At 56.4% G+C, this 24,194-nt stretch overlaps 2 protein-coding genes across 5 annotated transcripts in view; one reads left to right on the top strand and one right to left on the bottom strand.

The window, feature by feature from the left end:
• The window catches only part of PRMT7 (protein arginine methyltransferase 7), a 45,985-nt gene extending 40,049 nt beyond the window's left edge, over window positions 1-5,936 (top strand). For both annotated transcript variants that reach the window (XM_081807411.1, XM_081807410.1), the window contains exons 14-18: window positions 2,418-2,579; window positions 3,695-3,769; window positions 4,542-4,702; window positions 5,405-5,501; window positions 5,712-5,936. In XM_081807411.1, the coding sequence (XP_081663537.1) occupies window positions 2,418-2,579; window positions 3,695-3,769; window positions 4,542-4,702; window positions 5,405-5,501; window positions 5,712-5,888 (672 nt within the window). In that variant the 3' untranslated portion in view covers window positions 5,889-5,936. The remainder of the gene's footprint in view (window positions 1-2,417; window positions 2,580-3,694; window positions 3,770-4,541; window positions 4,703-5,404; window positions 5,502-5,711) is intronic.
• Window positions 5,937-6,829: 893 nt separating this feature from the next.
• SMPD3 (sphingomyelin phosphodiesterase 3) overlaps window positions 6,830-24,194 on the bottom strand; it is an 83,754-nt gene continuing 66,389 nt past the window's right edge. For all 3 annotated transcript variants that reach the window (XM_081807413.1, XM_081807412.1, XM_031024519.2), the window contains 7 exons: window positions 19,688-21,216; window positions 14,691-14,766; window positions 14,405-14,560; window positions 12,797-12,886; window positions 12,429-12,492; window positions 10,117-10,279; window positions 6,830-9,839 (listed from right to left, as the gene is read on the bottom strand). In XM_081807413.1, the coding sequence (XP_081663539.1) occupies window positions 9,738-9,839; window positions 10,117-10,279; window positions 12,429-12,492; window positions 12,797-12,886; window positions 14,405-14,560; window positions 14,691-14,766; window positions 19,688-20,998 (1,962 nt within the window). In that variant the 5' untranslated portion in view covers window positions 20,999-21,216 and the 3' untranslated portion in view covers window positions 6,830-9,737. The remainder of the gene's footprint in view (window positions 9,840-10,116; window positions 10,280-12,428; window positions 12,493-12,796; window positions 12,887-14,404; window positions 14,561-14,690; window positions 14,767-19,687; window positions 21,217-24,194) is intronic.

Raw genomic sequence — 24,194 nt, 5'->3', positions numbered from 1 at the left:
GTTGTAGAATGTGTCGGTATTTTATTCCTTTTTAATGCTGAATATTATGCCATGCCGCATTTTGTTTCTCCATTCACCTGTTGGTGGATATTTGGGTTGTTTCAAAAACTATTTTTGGCCTTTAAAATAATGCTGCTGTGAACATTTCTTTTTCTTCCTTTCTTTCTTTCTTTTTAGTTTTAGGAGGGAACTGATGCAGCTAGATTTTTTTAATTTAAACTTGTTTAAAAGTTTTATTTATTCAAGTAATCTCTGTGCCCGACGTGGGGCTCAAAATCATGACCCCGAGATCAAGAGTCCCATGCCCTCTGACTGAACCAGCTAGGCGCTCCCATGGCTGCTGTGAGCATTGATATATAGCTCTTTGTGAAGATTTATGTTTTTAATTCTCTTAGATGTGTAGGCTTGGAATTGCTGGGTTGTGTGGTATTTTTGTTTAACTTTTTAAGATACTGCTACACTGTTGTCCAAAGCAGCTATACCATTTTACACCCCCACTAGTAACATGTATGAAAGTTCCAATTTTTCTGTATCTTTATCAACAGTTGGTACTGTCTGTCATTTTTATTATGGTCATTTTAGCGGGCAATGTCTCATAATTTTGATTAGTATTTGCCTAATGACTAATGATGTTGAACACCTTTCCACGTGCTCAGTAGCTGTTGCATGTCTGGTTTGGTGACATAGCTTTTCTTTTGCCGATTTTCCCCCCCATGCCTTTTTTTTTTTTTTTAAGAAAGTGTTTTTGAGATATAATTCACATACCATACAATTTACCCACTTTAAAGTGTGGAATTCAGTGATTTAGTGTATTCATAAGGTTGTAAAATCATCACTACAGTCGGTTTTAGAACATTTTTATCACCTAAAAAGAAACCCTGTGCCCATTAGCCCCCAATCCTCCCAAACCCTAGGCAACCTCCAATCTACTTTTTGTCCAGGGATTTGTTGATTCTGGACAGTCACATAAATGGAATCATATGAAATGTGTAGTCTGTTTGTGACTGACTTTTTTCAAGGTTCATCCATGTTGTAGCATAAATCAGTACTACATTTCTTTTTATTGCTGAAGAATATTCCATTGTGTGGATAGACCACATTTTGTTTTATCTGTTCAGCAGTTGCTGGACACTTGGGTTGTTTCTACTTTTTGGCTGCTATGAATGTCACTGTCTGAACGCTCAGTACAAGTTGCACTTTTTTTTTGTCCTTCTCATAGATGAGGATTAAAAAAATCCTCCGGTTCTGTAAGCCACTGCTAATGGCGCACTGGCTAGCCTCCAGGTCACTAGAGTGGTGACTTCTTAGAAGGGGTGAGACCAGACTTTCTTGCCTTGTTCCAGTGTTGCAGGGCCAACTCTTTTCTGTCTTCAGTGTTTCCTTCTGCATCTTCCTTACCTCAGCTGGACACCAGGTGTCATCTTACATTGGCCCCTCCCTTGCTGCCCTTCTGCTTGGGCCCAGCCCTGGGTACCCTGTCTCTTCAGCATCTACCGCGTCTCCCAGTCCTTCCTTCTGTATACTCCCTGCTCCTTGCTTGGTCCATTGCAGTACTCAGCCAAGTCCTCTCCTGTGCCCATGCTCCCTGCGGGTGGGTGTCCACATGCTTCTTGGTTGTTCAGAGGGCTCTTTCTAACACACATCCGTTCCATTTGAACCCCTGATGAAAGCATTTAGAGATCCCCTCTTACCTCCAGGAAAGGGTCCAGTCCCCTTGGCCTGCCATCAGCTGCCTTTGGGCTACTTGGCTCCTCTGGCCTCACTTCTCTGGCCTCACCCTTTACCAATTCTACCCTGTTTACTTGTGTAACAAGCTCCCGAAGGGCCTTGCTCTCATACCCATGCTTTTGCCCCTGCATCCCTCTGTTCGAATCCCCGGTCCTTTGCTTTTCTGACTCCTATTCATGTGTTTGTTCATTTACTTGGCAAACATTTACTGACCATCTGCTCGGGGCCAGCACTTTGCAGGGTGCCGGGGATACTGTGCTGCCAACGTCCCCGCTTCTGTGGTGCTCAGGATCTAGTGAGGCAGCCTGCTGGAGGAGCACTGGTAACAGTTTGTCATGATAAGCTACGAGTGGGGATCTACCTACAGGATGCCATTCAGGAAGCCTTCCTGATGCTATTCCGTCTGGGCTCCCTCCACATGTCCCTTCCTCGCCTCTGACTGGCAAAGCTTACCGCGCTGTACAAGGATCCCCTCTTCACCTCTCTGCGCTCCTGAGGGCGGGGCTCTTGTCTGCTTCTCATCTTTGTGTCCTTCAGGGCAGGGGCAGACCTGGCATGCTCGTTGGTTGCCTGAGTGAGTGAACGAATGCCTTTTTATTTCCGTGTTTCCCATGAAACTTGTAATGTGCCTTCACTCTTTAGCTGGATCATTCTGACGCCTTGGTCCTGCTTCCTGCTCTGATTGCCAGGTCTCTCTCCTGCTGGGGGAGCCGTTCTTCACCACCAGCCTGCTGCCGTGGCACAACCTCTACTTCTGGTATGTGCGGACCGCTGTGGACCAGCAGCTGGGGCCCGGTGCTGTGGTGATGCCCCAGGCTGCCTCGCTGCATGCTATGGTCGTGGAGTTCAGGGTAGGCCACCCACAAGTTGTTGCAGAAGGGCTGGGAGGTGAGGGCCCTTGTTTTCTTGCAGAGACCTTGGGTGCAGGTGGAGCAGTGTGAGTCCTCATGGTAGGAGTCTGTCCTTTTCTGTGTCAGCACACTGCAGGGTTGAATGGAAAAGGCTTGCCTTTGTACAAATGCAATAATTTGGCATACGAAATGGAAGTGGCTGTGTGTTGTCATTTTAGTTATCCCTTATCAGAATAATTAAAAAACATAAATGAAGAGTTTCAGAAGACATGTTGCGTGGTTCGCTCTGCTCTTACTAAGAGCTGACGCTCCAGTTGTTAAAAGCATTTTGAGATGGAAAGTCAGCTTCTTTATGTAAGAAAAAATTGAAGAGCTTCATTTTAATTTTCTCATCAAAGCAGAACCAGTCACAAAGTCGTTTTGGGAAAGGTGTTTCTTCTTAAAAGGATTTTGAAATGCTTTCAACCTGAGAAGTAGAGTGAACCTCCTTTGATATTTCTTTGATTAGAGCAGTTTCATCCATTGGCAGCTCAGTGGCTCTGTCGCTTATTTTCTGGGCATTTTTTCTGTGTTGTTTATTTACCTCGTGAGATTTCCACGGGAGTTCTGGCTTTCATGGCCCAGGAGGGAATGTGGGAATGACGCTCATTCCCAGGCATATATCCTGGAAATGGGACACAAAATTGGTTGGCCTGTGTGCACTTTTGGTCCCCTCCCTCCCATTGTCCTCGTGCTGTGTTCATAGGTGCAGAGCCTCAGGAGCTAGTTTACACATTTCTTCCCCCAAAAAACCCATCCCAGTGGCTCTGGCAGATTGTCCCCTGTAGGTGAGGACTTGGGGTCATTTGAGACCTGGCAGATTTGAATGACCATCCTGGATCCTTGAAATCTCTGAGCCCCTTTGACCTTGGGGTCTCTTCCAAGTGTGCGGGAACAGCAAGGTGTGTCTCAGGTTTGGGGCCGGGGCACCCCAAGCCCGACTTCACTGACCCTTCTTGCTCTTGCAACCACGCTTCCGTGTCTGTGGGTGGGTGTGGATGCCGGCGTGCTGTCCTACAGAACCTGTGATGTCCATCCCCAGCTGGGTGTCGACAAGGGCTGTGCCTTCCTCACAGGACCTGTGGCGGATCCGGAGTCCCTGTGGTGAGTGCGAAGGCTTTGATGTGCACATCATGGATGACATGATTAAGGTAGGTGGGGCCACAGTTCCTCCCTGCAGGGTCCCACCCACCCACTCCGTGTGGCCACAGCGTCCTGCCCTTCCCACTTGGCCTTCCTTTACACAGTGCAAGTGAACATGGAGATCTTGAGTCTGGCCCCATTTCTTACCCCATGACCCCTGCCCCTTGGGCCGCACCCTGCACCCCCTCACTGCTTGGCTTTATACGCTCTCCTTGCCACCAACTCATGTGTGACCTTCAGGCAGCGGCCCAGAGATCACCTGTGGGGCAGCTTTCCTACCCAGCCCCGTTCTCAGCTGGAGGCTAGTGTCCCAGGCACTGTGACTCCTGTCTCCCTCTAGACGGGGAGCCTCATGTCGCTGTGACCTGGCAGCTGTAGTGCTCAGGAAGGGTCACTGAATGGGCGAGTGTCCGAGTGCCAGATTTTTTTTTTTTTTTTTTTGCCACTGCAGACATTTGGTCCTCAGAGTAGCTCATGACCAGGAGTGTCATCCCATCTTAAAAAGGAGATAATGAGGCTTAGGTGAGGTGACTCGCTGAGGAGACACTTGTGCACGGCAGCGGGGAATGGAGAAGGCAGCTGGTCTGATCCAGGGGCCTGTGGTCTTTCTGTGAGGACCCACTGCCCCAGGTGACGGCGGCAGTTACTCTCAGGGACCTGGGCCAAGGAGGTGAAGGACCACGGGCCTAGACCTTGGAGACTGGACATGAGTCCCTTATCTCTAGGCTGTTGGCTCTGTCTCTGTTTTTGTATACCCCTACCTCCCCTTCACCTTCTCAGCGTGCCCTGGACTTCAGGGAGAGCAAGGAGGCCGAGCCCCACCCGCTGTGGGAGTACCCATGTCGCCGCTTGTCCGAGCCCCAGCAGATCCTGACCTTTGATTTTCGGCACCCGGTCCCCCTGCACCCAGTCCGTGCTGAGGGCTCCATCGAGCTGAGGAGGTGAGAACAGGTTCCAGGGTGCAGCAAGTGGGGGAAGAGAGGGTGGGGCCTGCTTTCTGTCTAGTTACTGCGCAGGTCGCTAAGCACTTACTTCGCTGCTCTCACGTGGGGTGGATGGCCTCCTTGTCTGGGCCTTGCCCTTCCTGGTCCGAAGTGGCCCTGAGTCTCTAGCGGGTCCCCATAGCCCCTGGGTGTGTGCTGGTGGAGAAGGAGATCCAGAGTGGGCTTTGCACATCCCCCCACATCTGTAGCTCCCCTTGAGCTCAGCATCATGACAATCAGAGCTGTAGAGAAACGTAATTTTTGGTTGCTATGGTTACTCATTGGGCCATTTTTCCTGAACTCTGCTGGGAATTAAAGCAGGTTAGGAATTGGTAAGGGCTGCTCATTGTGAGGCACAGTGGGGCTGTCCAGCTCCAGCTCCCTTCACAGGGAGGAGCTGCTGCTTCCCTGAGGAAACGCCCCGGCCCCGTGGTTCCTCTAAGTGCTTGGCCAGGCTGCAGGGAGCAAGTGGGGCTTTGGGTTGTGGTTCTTTTGCTTAGCGTTTTACCAAGTGGCCTTTAGCCAGGTGGTATTAGCAGCCTCCTGATTGGGTAGGAAGGAAAGATCAGAGGTTTCTGGAAGGCAGAGGGAAGCTGTGGCTGTGCCTGCCCGTCTCTTGGATGGCTGTTTCTATTTGGCCCAACATCCCCCCACCCCCAGGCCTGGGAGGAGCCATGGGGCCGTCCTGTGGATGGAATACCACCTGACGCCGGACAGCACGGTCAGCACCGGCCTCCTGGAGTCTGCAGAGGACAAGGTAGTGCTGTGCACGTGAGTCCCAGAGCAGGCCTACCCCGAGAGCTGGCGCTGCTCTGGGTATCCCTGGCGTAGGCAGCCAGGTCCTAACTCCTCTGTGGCCCCGGGTCACCTGGCCCTGAGCAGCAGCTTCTCGTTGCGAGTTGCCCGGGCTGGAGGCTGACCAGGAGGGGGCTCTGGTGCCCTCACTGCCTTCTTGTTGCTTCTACAGGAGGACTGTTGCTGGAACCCGCACTGCAAGCAGGCTGTGTACTTCTTCACCAGCCCGGACTGCAGAGCCCCGCAGGGCGGCCCTCGGACCGTCAGCTACACAGTGGAGTTCCACCCCCGCACTGGGGACGTCACCATGGATTTCACGCTGTCAGACACCCCGGAGGACGGGTGCTGACCCTCACTTGTTGCGAAATAAAGTGGCCCGAGGGCTCTGGGCTCTGAATGGCGTGAAGCTCCCTCTCTTTTCAGGGCCCAGTTAGACCTCTGGGTTCGGAGGAGCCCTCTTCCCTTTTCACATTTTTGCGCCCGCCAGTTCCTTGATTTGGGTGTGATGGGCAGCCTGAGCTGCTGACTGAATTTGAAGCCGAGGAGGGGCCAGGGAAGCCCCCCCCCACCGCCCCTGCCGTGGTTCCAAAGTGCTCAGAAAGCTCTCATGTGGCAGTGTCCCTGTGCTGTGCTGGGAGCGGGCTGGGCCGGGCAGGTTGTGTGCTCTCAGCTGGGAGGGGTTTCTAGATCTAGGCTGGGATGCTGACTTGTGGCTAGGCCATGGGCCTGAAAGACCCTGGCAGGGCCGTCCTTCTCATGTGTTGGGTGACATTATCCAGGCATATCCATAAGCGTCTGGCCTCTGTATGCAGCATCAGCAGGTGACTGAGACTTGACACCTGGACATCAGGCTGCTCCTCAGAGGATAGGGAAGAGGTGGTCTCGAAGCATTTCCTGAGATGCAGACCTGGAAACCAGCCATCAGGAGGAGGAGCCAGGAGGTAAAGCCTTTTCCTGTGTGCCCCCATTCTAGCAGAAGGACCTCCCGCCACCTCCGAGGCCTGGGGCAGATGGATACAGTGTAGCCACTCCAGCCTGGCACTTGCTCTGCTGGGGAAGGCCAGGGAGTCCTGAAGTGGTCCCAGCCTGGCTTCTCCTCACTCAAGGTGCCCTTCGTTCTTTATTCCCACTTGCAGAGGGAACAAGGAGATAGTAGGAACCCAGGTGGCCTGGTTTTCTGGCGGTTCAGGGCAGATTTATCCTGTTCCCGTGCTGCTGGGGGGAGGGCAGGAAAGGCCGGCCCCCCACAGCCTGGCCCCAGCTTGTCGCTCAAATAAGAGAACACCAGCCTTGAGCCTCACAGTTTTATTTTCTTATTATCCATCCTTCCGTTCAGCACCAATAAAGGGAAAAAACACCTCTCTTTTCAAAATATTTTATCAGGTGTAAAGATTGTTTTTCTTCTAGGGAAGAATCGTCTGGATATATATTTGATAATATTTTTACCAAAACCTTAGGTGTGCTTACCATATAAAACCCCTAATGTCCCATGAGGATACAATACAGAAAAAAATACAGAAATTAAAAAATTGTTTTTTTTTTTCTTTTTTAAAACAGTATTTCTAAATCTCAGCAAGTTAATACAATAGTTAAAAAGCATCAAGGTTAATATTCATACTTAAAACTCAAGGTGGTTTGGACAAATGGAAATGACCGTTTCCTTCCGAAGCTGACCCCTGCCTCCTGGCTTCTGTGGAGGAGGCTGGGCCTGGGGCAGGCATGGGGCCTTGGGTGGGGATTTGGATGACCCCTGTGTCCACCCCTCCTAGGCCTAGATGCCACAGAATCTGAGATCCTGATAGTGTTTTCTTTTTTTAAAAAATCAAAATGGAAAAGTCTGGCTTGTGCATGGTCCTAGGAGTCCACAGCCTTGATGAAACGTGTGGTTGGGCAGTGGTGGCCTCAGTGCTCAGGCTGCGCCAGAGGATAGGGTGAGGGGAGATGGGATGCAGGCTGGCCCGGCTCCAGATGCCAGGGCCAGGCTGGGCAGAGGCGACCTTGTTAGGACAGGAAATGACCGAGGCACAGGGAGGTATGACTTGCCTAAGGCCGCCCTGTGAGTAGGGAGAGAAGCATGTGCCCCCTGTGCCGCAGCTCCCGGAGAGCTGCCCTGGGAGGGAGGTGGCTCCTCGGAGGGATGGAGGCTGGACTGGCGTTTCTCTGCTTCAGGAACCCTGGCCTTTGTCTCTCCTGTTCTCCTGGACACGGCTGACTCGAAGCCTGGAGGCCTTGGCTCAGTCCCACCATCCAGGCATCGAGTGTGTTCAGTTGGGCCCTGCCTATGTGAGCAGAGATTCCTGGCTGCTCCTGGGAGTGGGGGGCCCTCTGACCCCACGGAGCCTAGCCAGGGCCCTGGAGGCCAGGCCCTCGGAGGAGAGGCATAGCAGAGAGCCCAGGTGGGACTGTGCACTCGGGGTTGAGCAGCCCCTCCTGGCTCCGGACTCAGGGTGGGGCTGGGGGCTTGGTCAGGGAATGCTCCTGGCAGTGAAGCCGTCAGCCCAGACACTGCCCTGAACAAACCAGTGCCCCCGTGTGTATGGTTCTCAAGAGTGTCCTCCTCCAGCACAGGGCCCACCTCTGGCTGGCTGCTTGGCCCCCGTCTTGGTCCTTCTTGCAGCTCAGGTGGGTGACAAGGCACAGCGTCAGCGAGCCGGCACCAGGAGGCTTCTAGTATTTGAAGGGTCCTGGTGCACTCCCCAGCCTCGCTGGGCAGAGCTGGCTCTGAGCCAGGTGGGCACAAGGTCAGGGTGCTTCGAGGAGGGGAGACCAGTGGGGGTTGTCAAGAACAGTCCTCCGAGTTGGCGGGTCCTTGTACTGGGAAACAGACACCAGCCTCCCTCGTGTGACTATGGGGAGCATCCCCGGGTGTGTTTAAAAAGGCAGGTAGGCAGAGGGGCAGTGCTGCCATGGAGAGGGGAGCTGCAGACCTCACCTGGGCTCTGCCATGTCCTGCCCAGTACCCAGGGCTGGCCCTGGTCACATGGTGGCAGAGTGGGTATCTACGGGCCTGGATGCCAACCAGTACCACTCGCTGCCCCAGGCAAGCGGTGGCCCCCGGCCTTCACCCCCAGCGTCCACACTGGTGAGGGTGAGGGGACAGGCCGGTCTGCACCTTGGCTTCCTGCCTCTTCATCCAGGGCCCCTGGGTCGCCTTTCAGGTTGGGCCTGGGATGACAGAGCTGCAGCCTCACCCAGAGGCAGGCAGGCAGTTCCTGAGCTCAGCCAGGGAAAGCTTGGTCCCAAACCAGAGAGGTGTCCAGAAGGGAAATGGGATCAGGCAGAAAGAAGAGGATGTGTTGGTGTTGACAGAAGAGAAGCTATAAATCTATCATTTGGAAAACCTGAAGTCCCCCTGGCCCATTTATACCATGAGCTCCCCTTCTTCCTGTGAAAAGGTGATGCTCTCTCCTCAGATTCCCTCTGCCCACTTTGAAGTCTCTTGGGGGAGCCTCTGGGGCCCTGTTTGGCTGGGAGAGGGGAGCCCGAGCAGCGCTCTCCCTCATGGTTTGCAGACCCTCTAAAGTGAAGGGTAGTTTTCTTAACTTTTTTTGTTTTTCTTTTTAAAATGTAATCGCCCTTGAATGCAAGACCCTGGGAAGAGCCCGGCCTTGCTGGTAACTGGACACAGCCCTCAAGGTCCCTGCTTGCTAGCCGTCTGGGCTGGAGGCGGGAACTGGCGGCCCTGTGCCCAGGAATGCTTCTTTGGCTGGTTCTGATCGTGTTTGGAGTTTGGCCTTGGGTGAGGCCTGAGCGAGGGGTCTGTGTGGCTACGGCATGGCACGTGACATGCGGGCAGCGTGCATGCGAGGGTGCAGGCATGCGAGACAACGTGGCAGCAGACAAAAATAATGAACCCTGGACGAAGCTTGAGAAGAGATATAAAGAGTACAGAAACCCGGTTCTCATACTAACCCCCGGGTTACAAACTAGGTTGTGCTGTAGATTTGTAGAAAATCACGTTTCGAAAGAATGGCACTGTCGGACAGCTGCGGCTCCCAAGGCTCCTCCGTCCACGGTGAGTGCCCAGAGGTGCAGGACAGCGCTGGCTCCAGCTCACCCGGGACTGACCGAGGCTCCCCCCGGGTCCCTGCCCTCCTCCCCCAGCACCAGGGGCACTCGCTGGAGGGGACATGGCCAGAGAGGTGCTGCGGCTCAAAGGGCTGGCAGAGGCCCCACTGCTCGGAATGACGTGGCTGGTCTATGCCTCCTCCTCTCCTGCAGACACCATCAGCCGCATGGCCACTGGAAGGTGGTCAGTCAGGCCAGACAACTGGGTGATAAAACTGAATTCTTCCACCTCCTGTTGGGGAGAAGCATCCCTATTAGATCCAGAGGATATCCTGCAAAGGAAGGGCCTGGAGAGCAGGGGTGGGGCCGTGGGATGGGGGGAGGGGGTGCGGCTGGAGCTGGGCAGCAGCTTCCTGGAGACAGAGGGGTGGGAGCATCACATGGGCCCCAGGGTCTCTGGCACTGACCGATCTCGTTTTCAGAGGCGAGCTCCGTGCTGTTGAGGGGTGCAGGGCAAGGGTCCCCTATCTACAGGCGTAGCCTGACTGCCCGGTCCACCCCAGACTCACGGCCTTCCAGTCCGGGCACAGCCCCTCCTCCGCATACAGCATGTAGTCGATGCGCCTGCCGTTGCCCTTGAGCAGGTCCTTGCGTCCCTTCTGGCCCACCCCGGGGCTCTTGCTGGTGGGGAAGGCCAGGTACTCCCTGCGGCCTTCCTCGCTCTCCAAGACCCTGCTCGACACACAGGAAGGCACAGGAAGCAAGGTGAGCCCCTTGCCCCCTTCCCCAGGCCCCAGATCCTGAGTGTGGAGCCACGTTCTCTGTTTTTGTTTTTGTTTTTTTTAAGATTACATTTATTTGAGAGAGAGAGAGAGCATGAGAAGGGGGAGGGCCAGAGGGAAAAGCAGACTCCCTGCTGAGCAGGGAGCCCGATGTCGGACTCATCCTGGCGGGACTCCAGGATCATGACCTGAGCCAAAGGCAGTTGCCTAACCAACTGAGCCACCCAGGTGCCCTGGAGCCACGTTCTCATCCCCAAGTGAGAGACAAGCAGGTCAGACCAAACCCAGTGTAAGATCTGTCTTCCCTGTGGAGCCAAAAATGGCCTGGGGTGGAGGGAAACTCAGTGTGAGCCTGTGAATTCCTGGCTGAGCCGTGCCACTCCAGAGTCTGTCTAGGAATGTCCCATGTCCACTTTGGGCTTAGCTGTGGCTGAAGTTTGGACACAGCATGCCCAGAACCTGGGGCCGAGTCAGGGACAGAGGTGCACAACAGGGCTTTGCTCGGAGCCACTGGGGGGCCTGTTTGGGGAAAGGGTCTTTGCAAGGAACCTCAGGGACTTCTCAAAGTCCTCAGACCTCCTGGGACTGTTGTTTTACGTCAGCAGGGGGCTGGGCGAGGCAGGAGGGCACCCATGCCCTATCCTAGTACTGGACTCCTGGGTCCATCTAGCTCTGAGCGGCTGTGGCACCCAACCCCTGTGCTCTCCTCTGACATGAGGATGAACACCGTGGGCCCCAGGACACTTTGGGGACCAGGCATGCTGAGAAAGGAACAACGTGGTGGGGGGGCGCCTGTAGGAAAAGCATGTGACTCTTGATCTTGAGGTTGTGAGTTCAGGCCCCACATTGGGTGTAGAGGTGACTTAAATTAAGTAAAACTTGGAAAAAAACAAAAAACATAGGATGTGTCTGCCATCCCATTCCTCGGAGGAAGGAAACTATGTAGGTGCTTAAGTGTGGGTCAAGATTCTACATGGTGTGCAAGGCGCTCAGGTGGGGTGTTAACACCCTGAATCCAGGTCTTTTGACTTCCTGTCTGCTGTTCCCTTCCTGCCAGGTTTCCTCTGGAGCCTGAGCACCCGCGGTGAAGAGCCTTCACGGGAGACTTGCAGAGGGCAGGCGCTGACAGACACCGCACAGACCCGCCAGGCTGGCTCATGCCCGGACCCATGGAAGGGGCACCTGGACGCGAACAGCCAGCAAACATGGGTTCCTACAAGGTCTTTATCAGCCCTGAGATAAATACACTAATGACATGCAGAACATCATTACATCTCAGAAGTATAATCCATTACTGTCCTTTGCCTTTGATAATTAATTCCAGCATCAATGATCTAAGAGTTACTGATAGTCATTTTTTAATCATCATCTCATAAAAAGATAATTTTCTCGGCATAGGATGATGTTTCAAATTTAGTCTATAATCTAATTAATTGGCTCAAATTAGCTGTGAGGAGCCACTGCCATGACTCTGTGCAGTCTCAGGCTGTGAGTTATAAATTGGTTCTGCTGCTGGCCTCTCAAATGTGCCCTTTATGGAAGTCTCATCAGATTCAAGTATGAAGTTCGGCTGGGATGGAACTGTCTCTACTTCAAAAACACTGGTCTGTGTTAGCTCCGCTCGTATTTTAATTTGCCTAATTTGTGGCTACCAGCTGCCAGGGTCCCTGCAACACAGGCCATCCCCATAGCCCTTCCACAGGGATCTCGGCAGCCCTGGCCTCGCCCTGGGGGTTTCTGGGCCTTTTCCTGTTCCTGGAAGTGCCTCAACAGGATGGGGCTCAGGGCAGGCTGAGCTCTTCCAAAGTGAGCCCGGACTCTGGTGCTGATGTAGGAAATGCCACCTTGAGCCCTTCATCCTGGTGGGAGGCTTCTCCATGGGCGGACCAGCCCCCTGGGGCGTGAGGGTGGCCCAGTTTCCACCCACCCCAGCTTCAGTCCCTGAGGTCCTCACAGGCTTCTTTCCCATGGAACTGTGTTCTCTGCTCTGCCCAGCACAGCCCAGCTCCCCACACCAGAGTCGGGGCTCAGTGCTCATCCCAGCCCCGAGAGCCACCCTCCCCTGCCCGACCTTGGCGGCATGGCCGCTGGCTGCTTACTTTTGCAGATTGTCAGGGGTGCACACTTCCTCGTCGTAGAGGTTGTCTGTGTCCAGCAGGGTACCTGGGAACGAGGAGGCGAGAGTGGTCACTGTGGGCAGGGCCCAGCCAGCCTTCTAGGAGGGCCGCCTCCCTGGGGCGGGAGGTCTGAGTGAGGCTTCAGGCCTGGGCAGCTGACTGCCCCTGCCCCTTGCAGTGGGGTCTTGGGGGCAGGGCCTGAAGTCTCCCTGGGAAGCCTACGGGGAGCCCAGCCTTGGTGTAGTGTCAGGCCTCGGAATGGAGGGCTCAGGCCTCGGTGGTGCCCCTCCCCTCCCCCGGCTCCCCTTGGTGCCCCCACCCTCAACCCTCTGCCCCCAGCCCCAGCTCACCGATGGCCCAGGACTTCTCCTCTCCGGGCCCCAGGCGGCAGGGGTCCTTGTAGTGTGTAAACAGGGAGTGCTGCTGCTCCAGCTTGTCATCTGTGCAAGCAGAGAGAGGGGGGCTGCTGTGGGGCGCAGGGTGTCTGTCCTCAGGGCTGCCTGCCTCTGCTTCTAGTCAGTCACGCTGACCAGATGCCACCGAGTCCCTCGGCTAACTGCCTATGGGGGGCTCTGTGGTCCCAGATGAACCGCGGTTCATTTGTCACTGGTTTTCTGTGTCCTTGAGAAAGCACACCCCTTCCCAACCCTGGGTTGAGCTATCCTTCTGAGGACAGTGGTCGCTGTCCCCTTGGGCTCCCTCTGGGTGCTCCTGCCTTCACAGCCCTGGGTGCCCAGGCTGAGTGAGGAGCGACCCTACAAGGCTCAGAGGGAGAGGTGACCTGCCCTGGATTCCAGTTTGTTCGGCCAACTCATGGAGTCAGACACCCCCTGGGAGGAAGGACAGGCACCAAGTGGGGCCCGACTGGGTGGAACTCTCCGGCAGCCTCTTCCTTTGTGTGCCACATTCCCACCCTGACTCAGGAAGATCCCAGGAGCACCCAGCATTTGGCGCTGGTCCCAGGCATGTGACTTCGAGGGCACCGTGGGCTGCGGCCAGGGGCTGTGTGTTCCATGGCAGACACTGTTCCCCCACCCACCCTGGAGTTGCCCCTATGGTCAGGGGTTGATTTCCGGGTCAGGAACCGTCAGAAACAGCTGCCACCAGGTGAGGGCACCACCCTGTGCTCCAGGTGGGACCTTCAGGTGTCCTGCTTTCACTGAGGGCTAAGCCTGAGCTCACAGACCCCATGTCACTCACGCATCTTTGGTTTCTCCTGGGGCTTCGGCTGCTGTGGAAGGAGCCCAGGAGCCAGTGGATGGGGTGGGGTGGGGTGGGGGTAGGAGTGGGGGTTCCTCCCATCAGCTCCTTGGGCCAAGGGAAGCTCAGAGCTGCCCAAACTCCCAGGAGGTCCTTGAGATCAGCGTGATCACCAGGTTAGTTAAGTCAATTATTTAAAAGTTTGCCCATGATCAATTTTTAGTCTTTTAGCCTAATGGTTAAAGGCTTAATTGCCAGGGTTCAAATCCCAGTTCAACCATGTCCTGGCTTTGTGACCTTGGACTAGTGACTGGGCCTGTCTGGGTTTCTGCTTCCTCTTCACCCCTGCAGATTAGCACCGTGCTCACTCTCAGGATTGTTCTGAGATTTAAATGAAACAGCGTTAGAATTGTGCCTGGTGCAAAGCAAGAGATGACTGAGGACTTGGTGGATAGTGTTAGCTGACTCGCGCATAGTCTGAGTTTCAGAGGCCCCGAGGCTTCTTTGTCAGAGGTTCATTTTTAGGGCATCTCTTTGTCTCCAGTAAGGAGGCCTCTGAGCTTTCTAGGCAGAGCGTGGGCTCTTCTCATTTTAGGATTTCTAGGGGGCAGAGAAATCCTAGTCTTGCTAATATCTCACCCACATGCTCACGAGGAGCAGGAAGTTCTTCAAGCTGCAGAACCCAAGCCTTTCCAGCCATGCCTGGAGCCCATGCCCGCCCCAGCAGCCGACCCGACTGGGCAGGACCACCGCCTCACCTGAGGAGCAGTTGTCAAAGTTAAAATCTCCGCAGATGACATCAAATGCCACCAGCTCCTCGGGGTTGGCTGTGCTGGACGAGGAGGTAGATTTTCGGAAATCAGCCAGCCAGTCCTGAAGCAGGTCCAGCTGCTCACACCGGATGGCACTGTCCTCTGTGGGGCAGAACCAGAGAGATCAGATGGCAGAGCTGCAGTCAGACCCCAGTCAGGCCCTGGCGCCGGCCCCAGCCTGCGGCGGGGTGGACTGCCCACCCCCTGGAAGGCCCGGGCCACCAGATCCTACCTGGCAGGGCATGCAGGTGCGTGCAGGAGATGTACCCAACAATTCTTTGGTCCTGAGGTGTGCTTCCCACCTGCACCTGTTGGGAAGGAGGTGAGGTATTGATGAAGTCATCATTGCTCTGAGTACAAGTCCGTCTCTGTCAGCTCCTAGCTTGACTTGGGCTCAGGTAGGAATAGCACATGTCATGCTTCTAGGAGCTTCTGGGCCAGTGTGGGAGGCAGATGTATCAAGAAATACCAATCTCTGGCATGGTAAGCGCCACTAGTAATTCATGCAAGGCTTTATAGGAGGAAAAATGCAGAAATCCCCACTCATTTCTTCCCTGTCCTGGTGCCTGGAGTGTCCACGTGGATGACCCTCATGTGCCAGCCCCTCAGTTCCTTGTCCACTCCCGTGATGGCTCTTTCCCCCTTCCCTTAGTCACAGCCTAGACCTTATCCCACCCTGCAGCCCGTCCCTCCGAAGTCGAAGTCAGACTCCCCTCTGGGAGCAGCCGAGCCACAGAGCCTGACACCCTTCGCAGCACGAAAATGACCCTGTCTCCCCAGCCTCTGCCCCTGTGGCTTCAGGAGAAGCCACTTCATCTGCTTTTTGGCAGTGGTTCCTGTTGGTTCCCTGATCTGGAATGACAGCTGTGGCCTGTGTCTCCACGGCACCTGTGTCATGGGCTGACCTCAGGTGCCCCCTGGCCTTTGTCCAGAGCCCAGTCCTCCTTCCTCCACAGCAGCCTCTGCAGGCCTTCATGCTGCACTCCCCCCAGACCTCAGCCTTTGCCTCCGGCTCACTAAGAGTCCCCAGGGGGTGGAATGGGTCTGGGGGCTCCTCTGAGACTCCCTGCCCAAGTGCAGATGATCCTGGTGGGCTCTCTCCACAGGCTGGGGTCACATCACAGACAACCCGAAACAGCCGTCCGTGGTGACCGTGCTGCAGGCCTGAGCCATTGTCGGGGCTGTGGTCGTGGAGGTAAGTGATGCTGCCCAGCCGGCCGCTCTCCCAGGCCCTCTGGCCACGGCCCAGCTGGTGGAGGCCAGAGGGGGACATTGCCCCTCCCCCGCCAGGCATGCTCCTTTGGATCATCTGTGGATGCCTTTCCCCAGAGGTCTCTTTTCTTGCTGGGCTTTCCTCCCACCTGAACCTGAGCAGTCTTCCCCGAACTTCTTTAATCTGTTCCAGAATGGGTTTTCTATGATGAGATCCTGGACCCTGGGAACCATCCAGGGAAGGTGACCGTAGAGGCCAGTTTGTGACTGGGGGACATATATCTGCTGAATATGACCCTGCCCATCCCCCAGCTAAGAGTGGCCTGGACTCGCCACCGCTGCCACATCACGGGCCCTCCTCTGACAGCCTTGGGAGGCTTCCCTCTTTCTTGTTGCTGCCAAAGTCAGGTAGGGCATTATTCTCCTCCATCTGGGTCTTCACATCATTAAGCGTTCTTAGCTTTCTATAGCTCTTCATCTCCTTTCCCAGTCTGGATGGATGTACATATCTCCTTTCCCAGCGCCCAGAGAGATGAACATCTGGTGACTTGAAAATGGGCAGTACAGCCTGGTTTGGGGCTGCTTATAAAGTCCCATGTTCACCATTCACTTCTTGCCCACAATCCAGACCCAAACCTCGGCCTTTCAGTACCGCCATTCCTGCAATGTCTCGGGAAATCACATACCATTGATGTGCTCTGTTGCAAAAACACAACACGGTTTTAAAAATCAGTGCCCCCGAAGGCCACACGGTGGCGCTCTTGCCCCTTATATTCCTGGGGCAGTGCTTCTGTTCCCCCTGAATAATAATAAACTGAGCACTAGTGCTTGGTGTTTCATGGACACTGCCTTGCTAGAGCCTTACAACAGGTCGGAGGATTATACAGGTTATACTAGAATTGGCTTGGGGTCATGAGGCTCTGTCGGCTGAGGCCGGTTCACATCAGATATTTGCTGCCGCAAGCCCAACTTCTCACCCTACTCTCTGCTGCTTTCTCAACTCCTGGTGACTTGGCAGGCTTTTCACCCATTCGACGGTCTTAGTGTGTCAGCCCCTCACTCATTGGGCACTTGGTGTTACCTGCCTGTGCTAATACTGGGTCAGGGACAGTGGAGGTACCACTCAGCCCTACCCCTACCCAGGAGAACAGCCCGGGAGGGAGGGAAGACACAGCAGCAAGGCCCCCCGCTGCCTGTCCCTGGGCGCAACTTGGCCCCTCCCGTGACTTCCCTGCTCTCTGTCAGTGCTGTCAGCCCCGAGAGCCCCGTGAGCTGCCAGGATCCACTTCCTTACGTGCTTGGACTGATTGATTCTGCTCTGGCTCGAGTCCTCGGGAGTGGCAGAGGTTTGTGTTTCTCTTGCAAAAACAAACAATCACACCGAGAGGCTGTGCCTCTTAGTCCTGGTGGGCAGAGACTGTTCACAGAGAAGGGGCCCAAAATCAGGGACGTGAGCAGGAGCGATTCCAGTCCCTTCCTCCTCAGGGTGCACAGTAGCAGGAAAGTGCCTTTTCCTCAGGCATAGATGCGTCACAGGGGGAGGGGGGATGCAGATGAAGGGAGCACTGACCTCCACCTGCAGCCAAGGGCCTGGCCCCTGGCCTGTCTCCCAAATCCTCATTTATTTCACTCCTCCAGGCAGGAGAAACAGGCCCGCTCTCACCAACAGATGAACTGGGTCTGCTGTGCATGGGGCTCAAATGGCCCATTCTCATTTCTGTCTGACTGGAGAGACAGCAAGATGGCTGGGGACCAGGGCTGAGGGTCCCACAGAGGGAAAGCTGGCTTGTGCTGGCTGTGCTGTGGAAGCTCCACAGAGGGAGTGTGGCCAAGCCAGGGCGGGGCCAGGATAAGGGGGGCTGGGTATGGAGGCCCCCTGGGCGAGTGGGGTGCCAGAGCAGAGCCCAGGGCAGGTGGAGGGGCCCAGCTGAAGGCTGGGCTTCTCCCTGAGGCAGCAGGAAGAGAGCAACAGGAGTCAGACCTGGGCGGGGAGGGGATGGGGTTGGGAGGGGAAGGACAGCCCCAAACACAGGCAGATGCAGAGGAATAATGGCCTCGGCCATGATAGTGCAGCTGGGGCTGGGGGGGGTGGACCCAGACGTATTTGGAAAGTGAAATGAGGAGCCTGGATGCAGAGGCTCAGGGCACAGGGAGGAGTCAAGGTGGGCATGGTGGAAACTGGCTGATGGAGATGGGCAGATGATCAGTGAAAGGGAACTGTGTCCAGGAGGCAGCCGGACACAGACCTGGGGGCCCGGGGGAAGAGATGGGAGCTGGGACAAACTCGAGAGCCCTCAAGCAGGTGTGCACGTGGAGTCTGGGCAGCGACTTCCCCAGGTGGGTGCGTGGGGCTGGCATGGTGACCACATGGAAATGAAGAGGCCTACCCACGTGGGGTTGGGTCGCCCTGCTGTGGGGGCTGCCAACCCTCAGGTAGGGCTGAGAGCTGGGCAGGAGGCAGGAGGCCCGCCAGGTGCTGTCAGATCTGCGAGGTGGGAGGGAAGTTGCAGACAGGATTTTATGTGGAATATCTTGATTTTTAAATGTTGGCCAACACAGGGGCGCCTGGGTGGCTCAGTCGTTAACCGTCTGCCTTCAGCTCAGGTCATGATCCCAGGGTCCTGGGATCGAGCTCCGCATCGGGCTCCCTGCTCGGCGGGAAGCCTGCTTCTCCCTCTCGCACTCCCCCTGCTTGTGTTTCCTCTCTCGCTGTGTCTCTCTCTGTCAAACAAATAAAATCTTTAAAAAAAAAAATGTTGGCCAACACAGGAAACTTGTTGGTGTGGACCAGATTAAGCATATCTGCAGAGCAGTTTTAGGCTAAGGAGCAGAGGGAGCATCAGCAGTTAAAGGCTGGGCAGGGGACCAGGGACCTGGAAGGAATGGCCAGAGAGGTGAGAAAAATGTCCGCAGGAGAGAGACTGTCCCAAGAGACTGTTGTGACCCTGGTGGGCATGGTAGTTGGGGTACCAGACCAAGGAGGGAGATGAGGGTGTGGGCTGGGGGCAGGGCCAAGGGGGTCCCCAGCCTCTGAACCATCTGTGGTAGAGTGGGTGGGAGGGAGAGGGTACACTCTTCTCCTGAGCTTGACAACACATCCCCTCCTTCCCCCAGAAAGTCACTCCAGCTGCTGAGACAAAAATATATCCGAGGAACAGAACATTGATGAACCATATGCCAAAATGGGGAGGTAAGAGGAGTTCACTCAGTTTCAGCATCTCAGACTGTGAGAGGAGAGTCAAGGATCCCCAACTCTGGGCCTGCAAAGCCACACAGGAACCACTGAGCACTCGAGTGGGGTCTGGGTCCTGCATCAACTGGCCAAACGTTGCTTCCCCAAACTCTGGAAACGCTGAGAGTGGCTTTTGCGTAGGGAACAAAAAGTCAACACTCAGTGCGTTGTCAGGCTCAGTAGAAGATAACGGGTAATGACCAAATTACCACGGTCTAAAAACTCCTGCAATTGCATCCAAATTAGCAGAAGTAATTATGATTCCTTTTAATTAGTGGCTACGGGAGCGAAGCCTTGGGCTGGTGGGCAGAGTGCCTGGCACGGCAGCTGCGTGACCGCCGGGAGGGAGGGCACATCCGGCCAGTGAGGCTGCAGGCCTAAGCGAGCGGGCGTTGGCCCCTTCGTGGACAGGGGCCCCCTGCCTCCTCCTCCTCCCTTTATCACTGCCACCCTCACCACCGGCACCGCAAGGACCCCCCAGGCCTCAAGCTCATTCCCCGCCCTATGAGTGGGCACCAGGCTGCCCCCACTTTACAAATGAGGAGATAATGGCTCAGAGATCTGAGGAACTTGCCCGAGAGCACCCGGCCAGGCCTGTCTGAGCCTGGACCCTCGGCCCTTGTCCCCGAGCTGGGTGCCCACCGGTTCAGCTCCATGAAAGGCCTCGCCTGCCCCCAGTCCTCCCAGAGTGGCAGGACCTCCTGGCTGCAGCCCCACCCCCACCTCCGCCCCGTGGCTCTACCACAGGCTGATCTGTGCCCCAGGGCAGGGCCATGGCCTCCTACCTTGAGAAACAGCGCTCCTTTGGAGGCCAGGCCGTCGGAGCGCCGCCCGTTGGGGTAACAGTGATAGGCCACGTCCATGATGGGGTAGCGGCTGGCAAAGAGGAGGCCGCTGTTGAGACACTTGAAGCTGCAGCAGCCTTGGCAGCCGTAGACCCCGACGTCGTACAGAATGTACTCAAAGTAGCCGTGCAGCTGGTCTTTCAACTTGGCGGCTGCCCGCTTGTCAAACACCTCCTGCAGACACAGGAAGTCCAGGTTGGCGGGGAAGAAAGCGGACACCTCGTGGTCAAAGGCCTCGTCCGGGTGCCGCCTCTTGCGCGCGGCTGCCTTCTTCGCCCCGGAGGCCTTGTAGGGGAGCTTGCTGTTGGTGGCGCCCGGCTCCCCGCTGCCGCCGCTGTCTGCCACGGCCCGCACCTTCACCAGGGACTCCCTGGAGGCCGAGGGGCTGCCCAGGCTCCCCGAGTCCCCATCCCGTTGACTGTGGTTGGGCGTCTGGCCCTGTGGGGCTCCACCAGCCCCATTCCTGGCTTGGCCCCCAGTGGCGGCGTCATCGGCTTCGGGGGGCCGGCCCCCCTCCTCGCCTCCACCTCCGATGCGCACGATGCAGGTGTCCTCCAGGTTACTGCCCTCGGCCGGCTCCCCGGAGGCCGGGCCGTTGGCAGCCTCGTCACCCTTGTATTCCACAGAGGCCGTCCTCTTAATGCTCCCAGGGACGGCCCGGGCCACGCCATCGCTGCCCTGTGGTGACACCAGGCTGCTGAAGCTGGCCGCGCTGATGGAGGTATTGGTGGGCGAATCAATGTAGATTTTGATCTGGGGCCGACTGGCGCCGTTGCGGATTCTCTGCCCTATCTCTTTGGCCCGCGCTTGGGTGTTGAAAACATTGTTGAGCCTGGCCAGCGAGTCAGGGAGGAGGCAGAGGTTGGCAGTGGCGAAGCAGAAGCTTTTGCCAGGACCCGTACCCTTCCATTCACTGAGTAGGGCCGCCCCACCGGCCGGGCCCTTGTCCTCCAGCCGGGAGTAGATGTAGGGTCGGCGGGCAGACTGCAGTGGGGACCAGAGGAGGAACCCGACAAAGGCGAAGGGCAGCGAGGCAACCAGGAGGGCCAGGTAGACGGGCGTGAAGAGCGCGGTGCAGAGCAGCTGGAGGTAGCACGGGTCGTCCGCCCGCTGGCGCTTCTCGTAGGTGGTGGGAATGAAGGAGGCCACGAGCCGGTCCGCCAGCCAGTAGCACGGGAAGAGGAGAGCCCAGGACACGGCGTGCAGGGCGGACAGACAGCTATTGGGAAAGGGGGCCGTGTACAAAACCATCGCAGCTCACTGGGCGCCGTGGCCGGCCCTACTACATGGTGTCCGTGGCAGCGCGGGCACTTTCCTGCGAGGGGTGGGCAGAGGGGGGTGGGGAGCAGGTGCAGGAGGGGTCACCTCCTGGTGAGCTGCGTCTCTGGGTGGTCAGTGGTGAGTGTTGGCCAGCCAGTCATGGTTCACCTCAGGGGGCCATACTGGGCCACTGGGACCTGCAGGGGAACCTGTAAGACAGAAGATAAGGGGGCTTTACTCATCCTTAGGGGAGCTGGTTGGATGCTGAGGCCACTCTCTCCCTCACCCTGTTCCTGCTTCCTCCATCAGAAGCAGGAGTATTCTGTTTGCCTGTGTGTGTTTGGTTTTCTTGAAGTAAACAGCTTGGTGACATGACCACGTCTAGCTGTCCATTTTGATCTTGTAACCTAACTGCTCAAAAACGGACCCCGGATTTTGGAGGGTCCTAGATTTGTGGGCATTTGGGAGGCAGGCTGGGGATCCTGGAGGATGCCTGGGCCTGACACTGGCCAGGAGCAGCCAACAGCTCATCAGGAGACAGGGGTGTGCCTGGAATGGGCAAGGGGTGACCCTGATTCAGAGGAGCCTCAAACATACCCGCTTGTCACTGAGTGTCCTTCAGGTCAGAACAGAGAGGGAGCAAACAGCAGAGAAACGGGGTCAAAGAGTCCTAGGGTGCAGGGCAGTGTGGCTGGCAGGAGGACCCCTTACAGGAGCGCCCTACCCACAACCGGGCTCTCACTGTGCTGATCCTGCAGCATCAGCCCACCCTTGCACTCCCACCCCAGCTGACTCCCACCAGAAATCCCTGACCAGCCAGGATCCTGGCACTGCCCGGGCCTTACCAACTTCCGGAATGTTGGTCCCTGTGACTTTTGGAGAAGCATCCTGGGGCTGTGAGGATCTGGCCCAAGCTTCTCCCCTAAGCCTGTGATGCAGCCCCGGGGCCCAGATGAGACCCACAGCTGGAGGAATGAGTCCCCCCAGCCCCCCAGAGGCATGAGCCTCAGACCAGGCCTTAGGGCCCTGCGTAGCAGAGGCCCCTAGCTGCAGTTACTGCGCTGAATGTAGAATCAATAAAGAGAAGAGTCTGGAGTGTTGGCCCAGCCTTCAGGGACCAGTGGGAGATCATTCTGTGGTGAAGCTCATATAAGCATCATCTCAAGTCTTCATTACCTGAACTGTTGGGGGGTTCACTTCCTGGTCACCGTCTCCCCGACCCAGTCTAGCCTCTGCCCTGGTGCCATGGGGGTTTGTGCCCATGTTCCATCCATCCTGGCCCCACCGCCTTTCTTCCTCCTGCCTCCCTGGTCACTGCAGCCAGGACCTGGGTGCCATCCGGGTTCTGCCTCCCCCAGTCCCCACATCGCATCCGCCCCACTCCTGGAGCCCCTGGGCTGGTCCACGACTGCATCATGCTTCACCCGCTTTCTTGGCTGCGTCTCCATCAGGCCATCTTCCATTCAGTGGCTCGAGGGATTCTGTCTGGTCTGACCGTCCCTCAGATACCCCAAACCCTCGGAAGCCTTTTTGGGCCCTTTTTAGGTGTCTTGTCTCCTAGCCAGGTCTGCCGTGTCTGCAGCCCCATCTCCCTTGTGCCCAGTTCCCACTCGGTGGGATGTCGTTTCCTGTCCGTGCCCTGCCCCTCACCTAGCTCACCCCTTTTCTTCTAGACCTAGCTCAGAAATCACCTCCTCAGAGAGGCCTTTTTGCTGCCTTTTGTCAGCTGGCGTAGGTACCTCCACTGGGGGCTCCTGTCCCCATTGTGCATGGCCTGCACTCTGCAATTCTAGGTCATAAAAGCTCATGGAACATGGCCACCTCCCCAGCAGACTGGGAGCTTCCTGGAAGAAAGGGCTGCATCGAGGGCATGGTGGGTCCTAGGGCCGCACCAGCAGGAGCTCAGGAAATAGGTGGGTGAATGGAAGTCAGTCTGCACTGCCTCCAAGCCTGAGGTGCCGGGGGCGGGGGGGCGCGGAGGGGAGGATTTCCCGGATGCACCTGTCACCTAAGTGCACTCCCATGGCCACGTCTCCAGGGCTGATTTAGTGGGGACGAGGTGCTTGTCCCAGACCAGAGCTTAATGTCTAAAGATGAACTTTAGCTGGTGTCTGTGTCTGGTTCTGGAGAATACATTTCACAAGGATTTTACTTTCTTCAGGGGAAATCGCTTTGAAGGAAACACCGGAAGGTTACAGTTTGGGGAAGCAGGTGTGTCTACTCAGACCACAGCTGTCTGGCCAGGAGCCATGGGAAACAGTTCCTTTGCAGACAGCTCTGCACTGCACCTTGGTTTAATTTGGGAAAAGCATGCCATCCGCCTGTGGGCAGGGGGACCATGTGGCTTTGTCTGGTGCTGTAGTTGCAAGGCTTCTCACTCAGGTGCGGGCAATGAGGCTCACCGTCAAGGATGTTGGTGAGGGCAGAGGGCCAGCCTTCCCCCTGGGGCAGGGGGTGGGGAAGCTATTTCAGAGGATGGGAGGAGACTGCTGACATCCTGCTCTGGAGTCCCAGACCAGACAGTGGCCTTCACCACCTTCTCCCAACCCAGCCCGAGTCCTGGTCTCCGGAGGCCAGGTTCTGTGTGGGGGGATGCCCTAACCTCCATGGCCTTTACTTTGGGGTCTGCTGATTCAGAGGTCCTGTGAACTGAGGCCCTGAGACCAATTTTATAATGACAGTGGCTGAAATTGGAGGGTTTGTTGCAGGCCTGCTGACCCTCTGTGCACGTGATTTTTAACCCCCCAGCAGAGCTCTATCACCTCTGTGGCCCAGAGCTCATGACTCAGTACTTAGAGGGGCTGTGGCTGTCCAGTCCTCCCATGCCTGCCGTCTGCCAGACGTACTTATTCTTTCTTTAAAATCCCAGCAGTTTTATTTGAGGGTAACCCGAAGTTGGCTGCCCCCCTCTGAGCTGGTGGGTTTGGCTGCCTTCGGCCCAGTGTGCATGCACACGGCAGCCTGGCTGGAGTGAGAGCTGCAGGAGAGGGCACAGAGCTGCCTGCACCAACTGGACCTACAGGAGGAGGCAGGTCCCGTCCCTGCAGGTGGGGAGGCTGGGATGGCATTTCCCAAGCCTCCAGCAGCCACTGCAGTGGGCACCAAGGTGCTGGGGGTAGGGGTCTAGGCCAGACTTCTGGGGACACCCAGATGCCACCCCCAAGTGCATGGAGAGGGGCCCGCTCCC

Source organism: Leptonychotes weddellii, chromosome 16 (genome assembly GCF_054177405.1).
Source record: "Leptonychotes weddellii isolate Sample4059 chromosome 16, ASM5417740v2, whole genome shotgun sequence".
Taxonomy (NCBI): Eukaryota; Metazoa; Chordata; class Mammalia; order Carnivora; family Phocidae; genus Leptonychotes; species Leptonychotes weddellii.
Note: the sequence above shows the minus strand (reverse complement) of the source record. Positions and strands in the feature narration are given on the sequence as shown.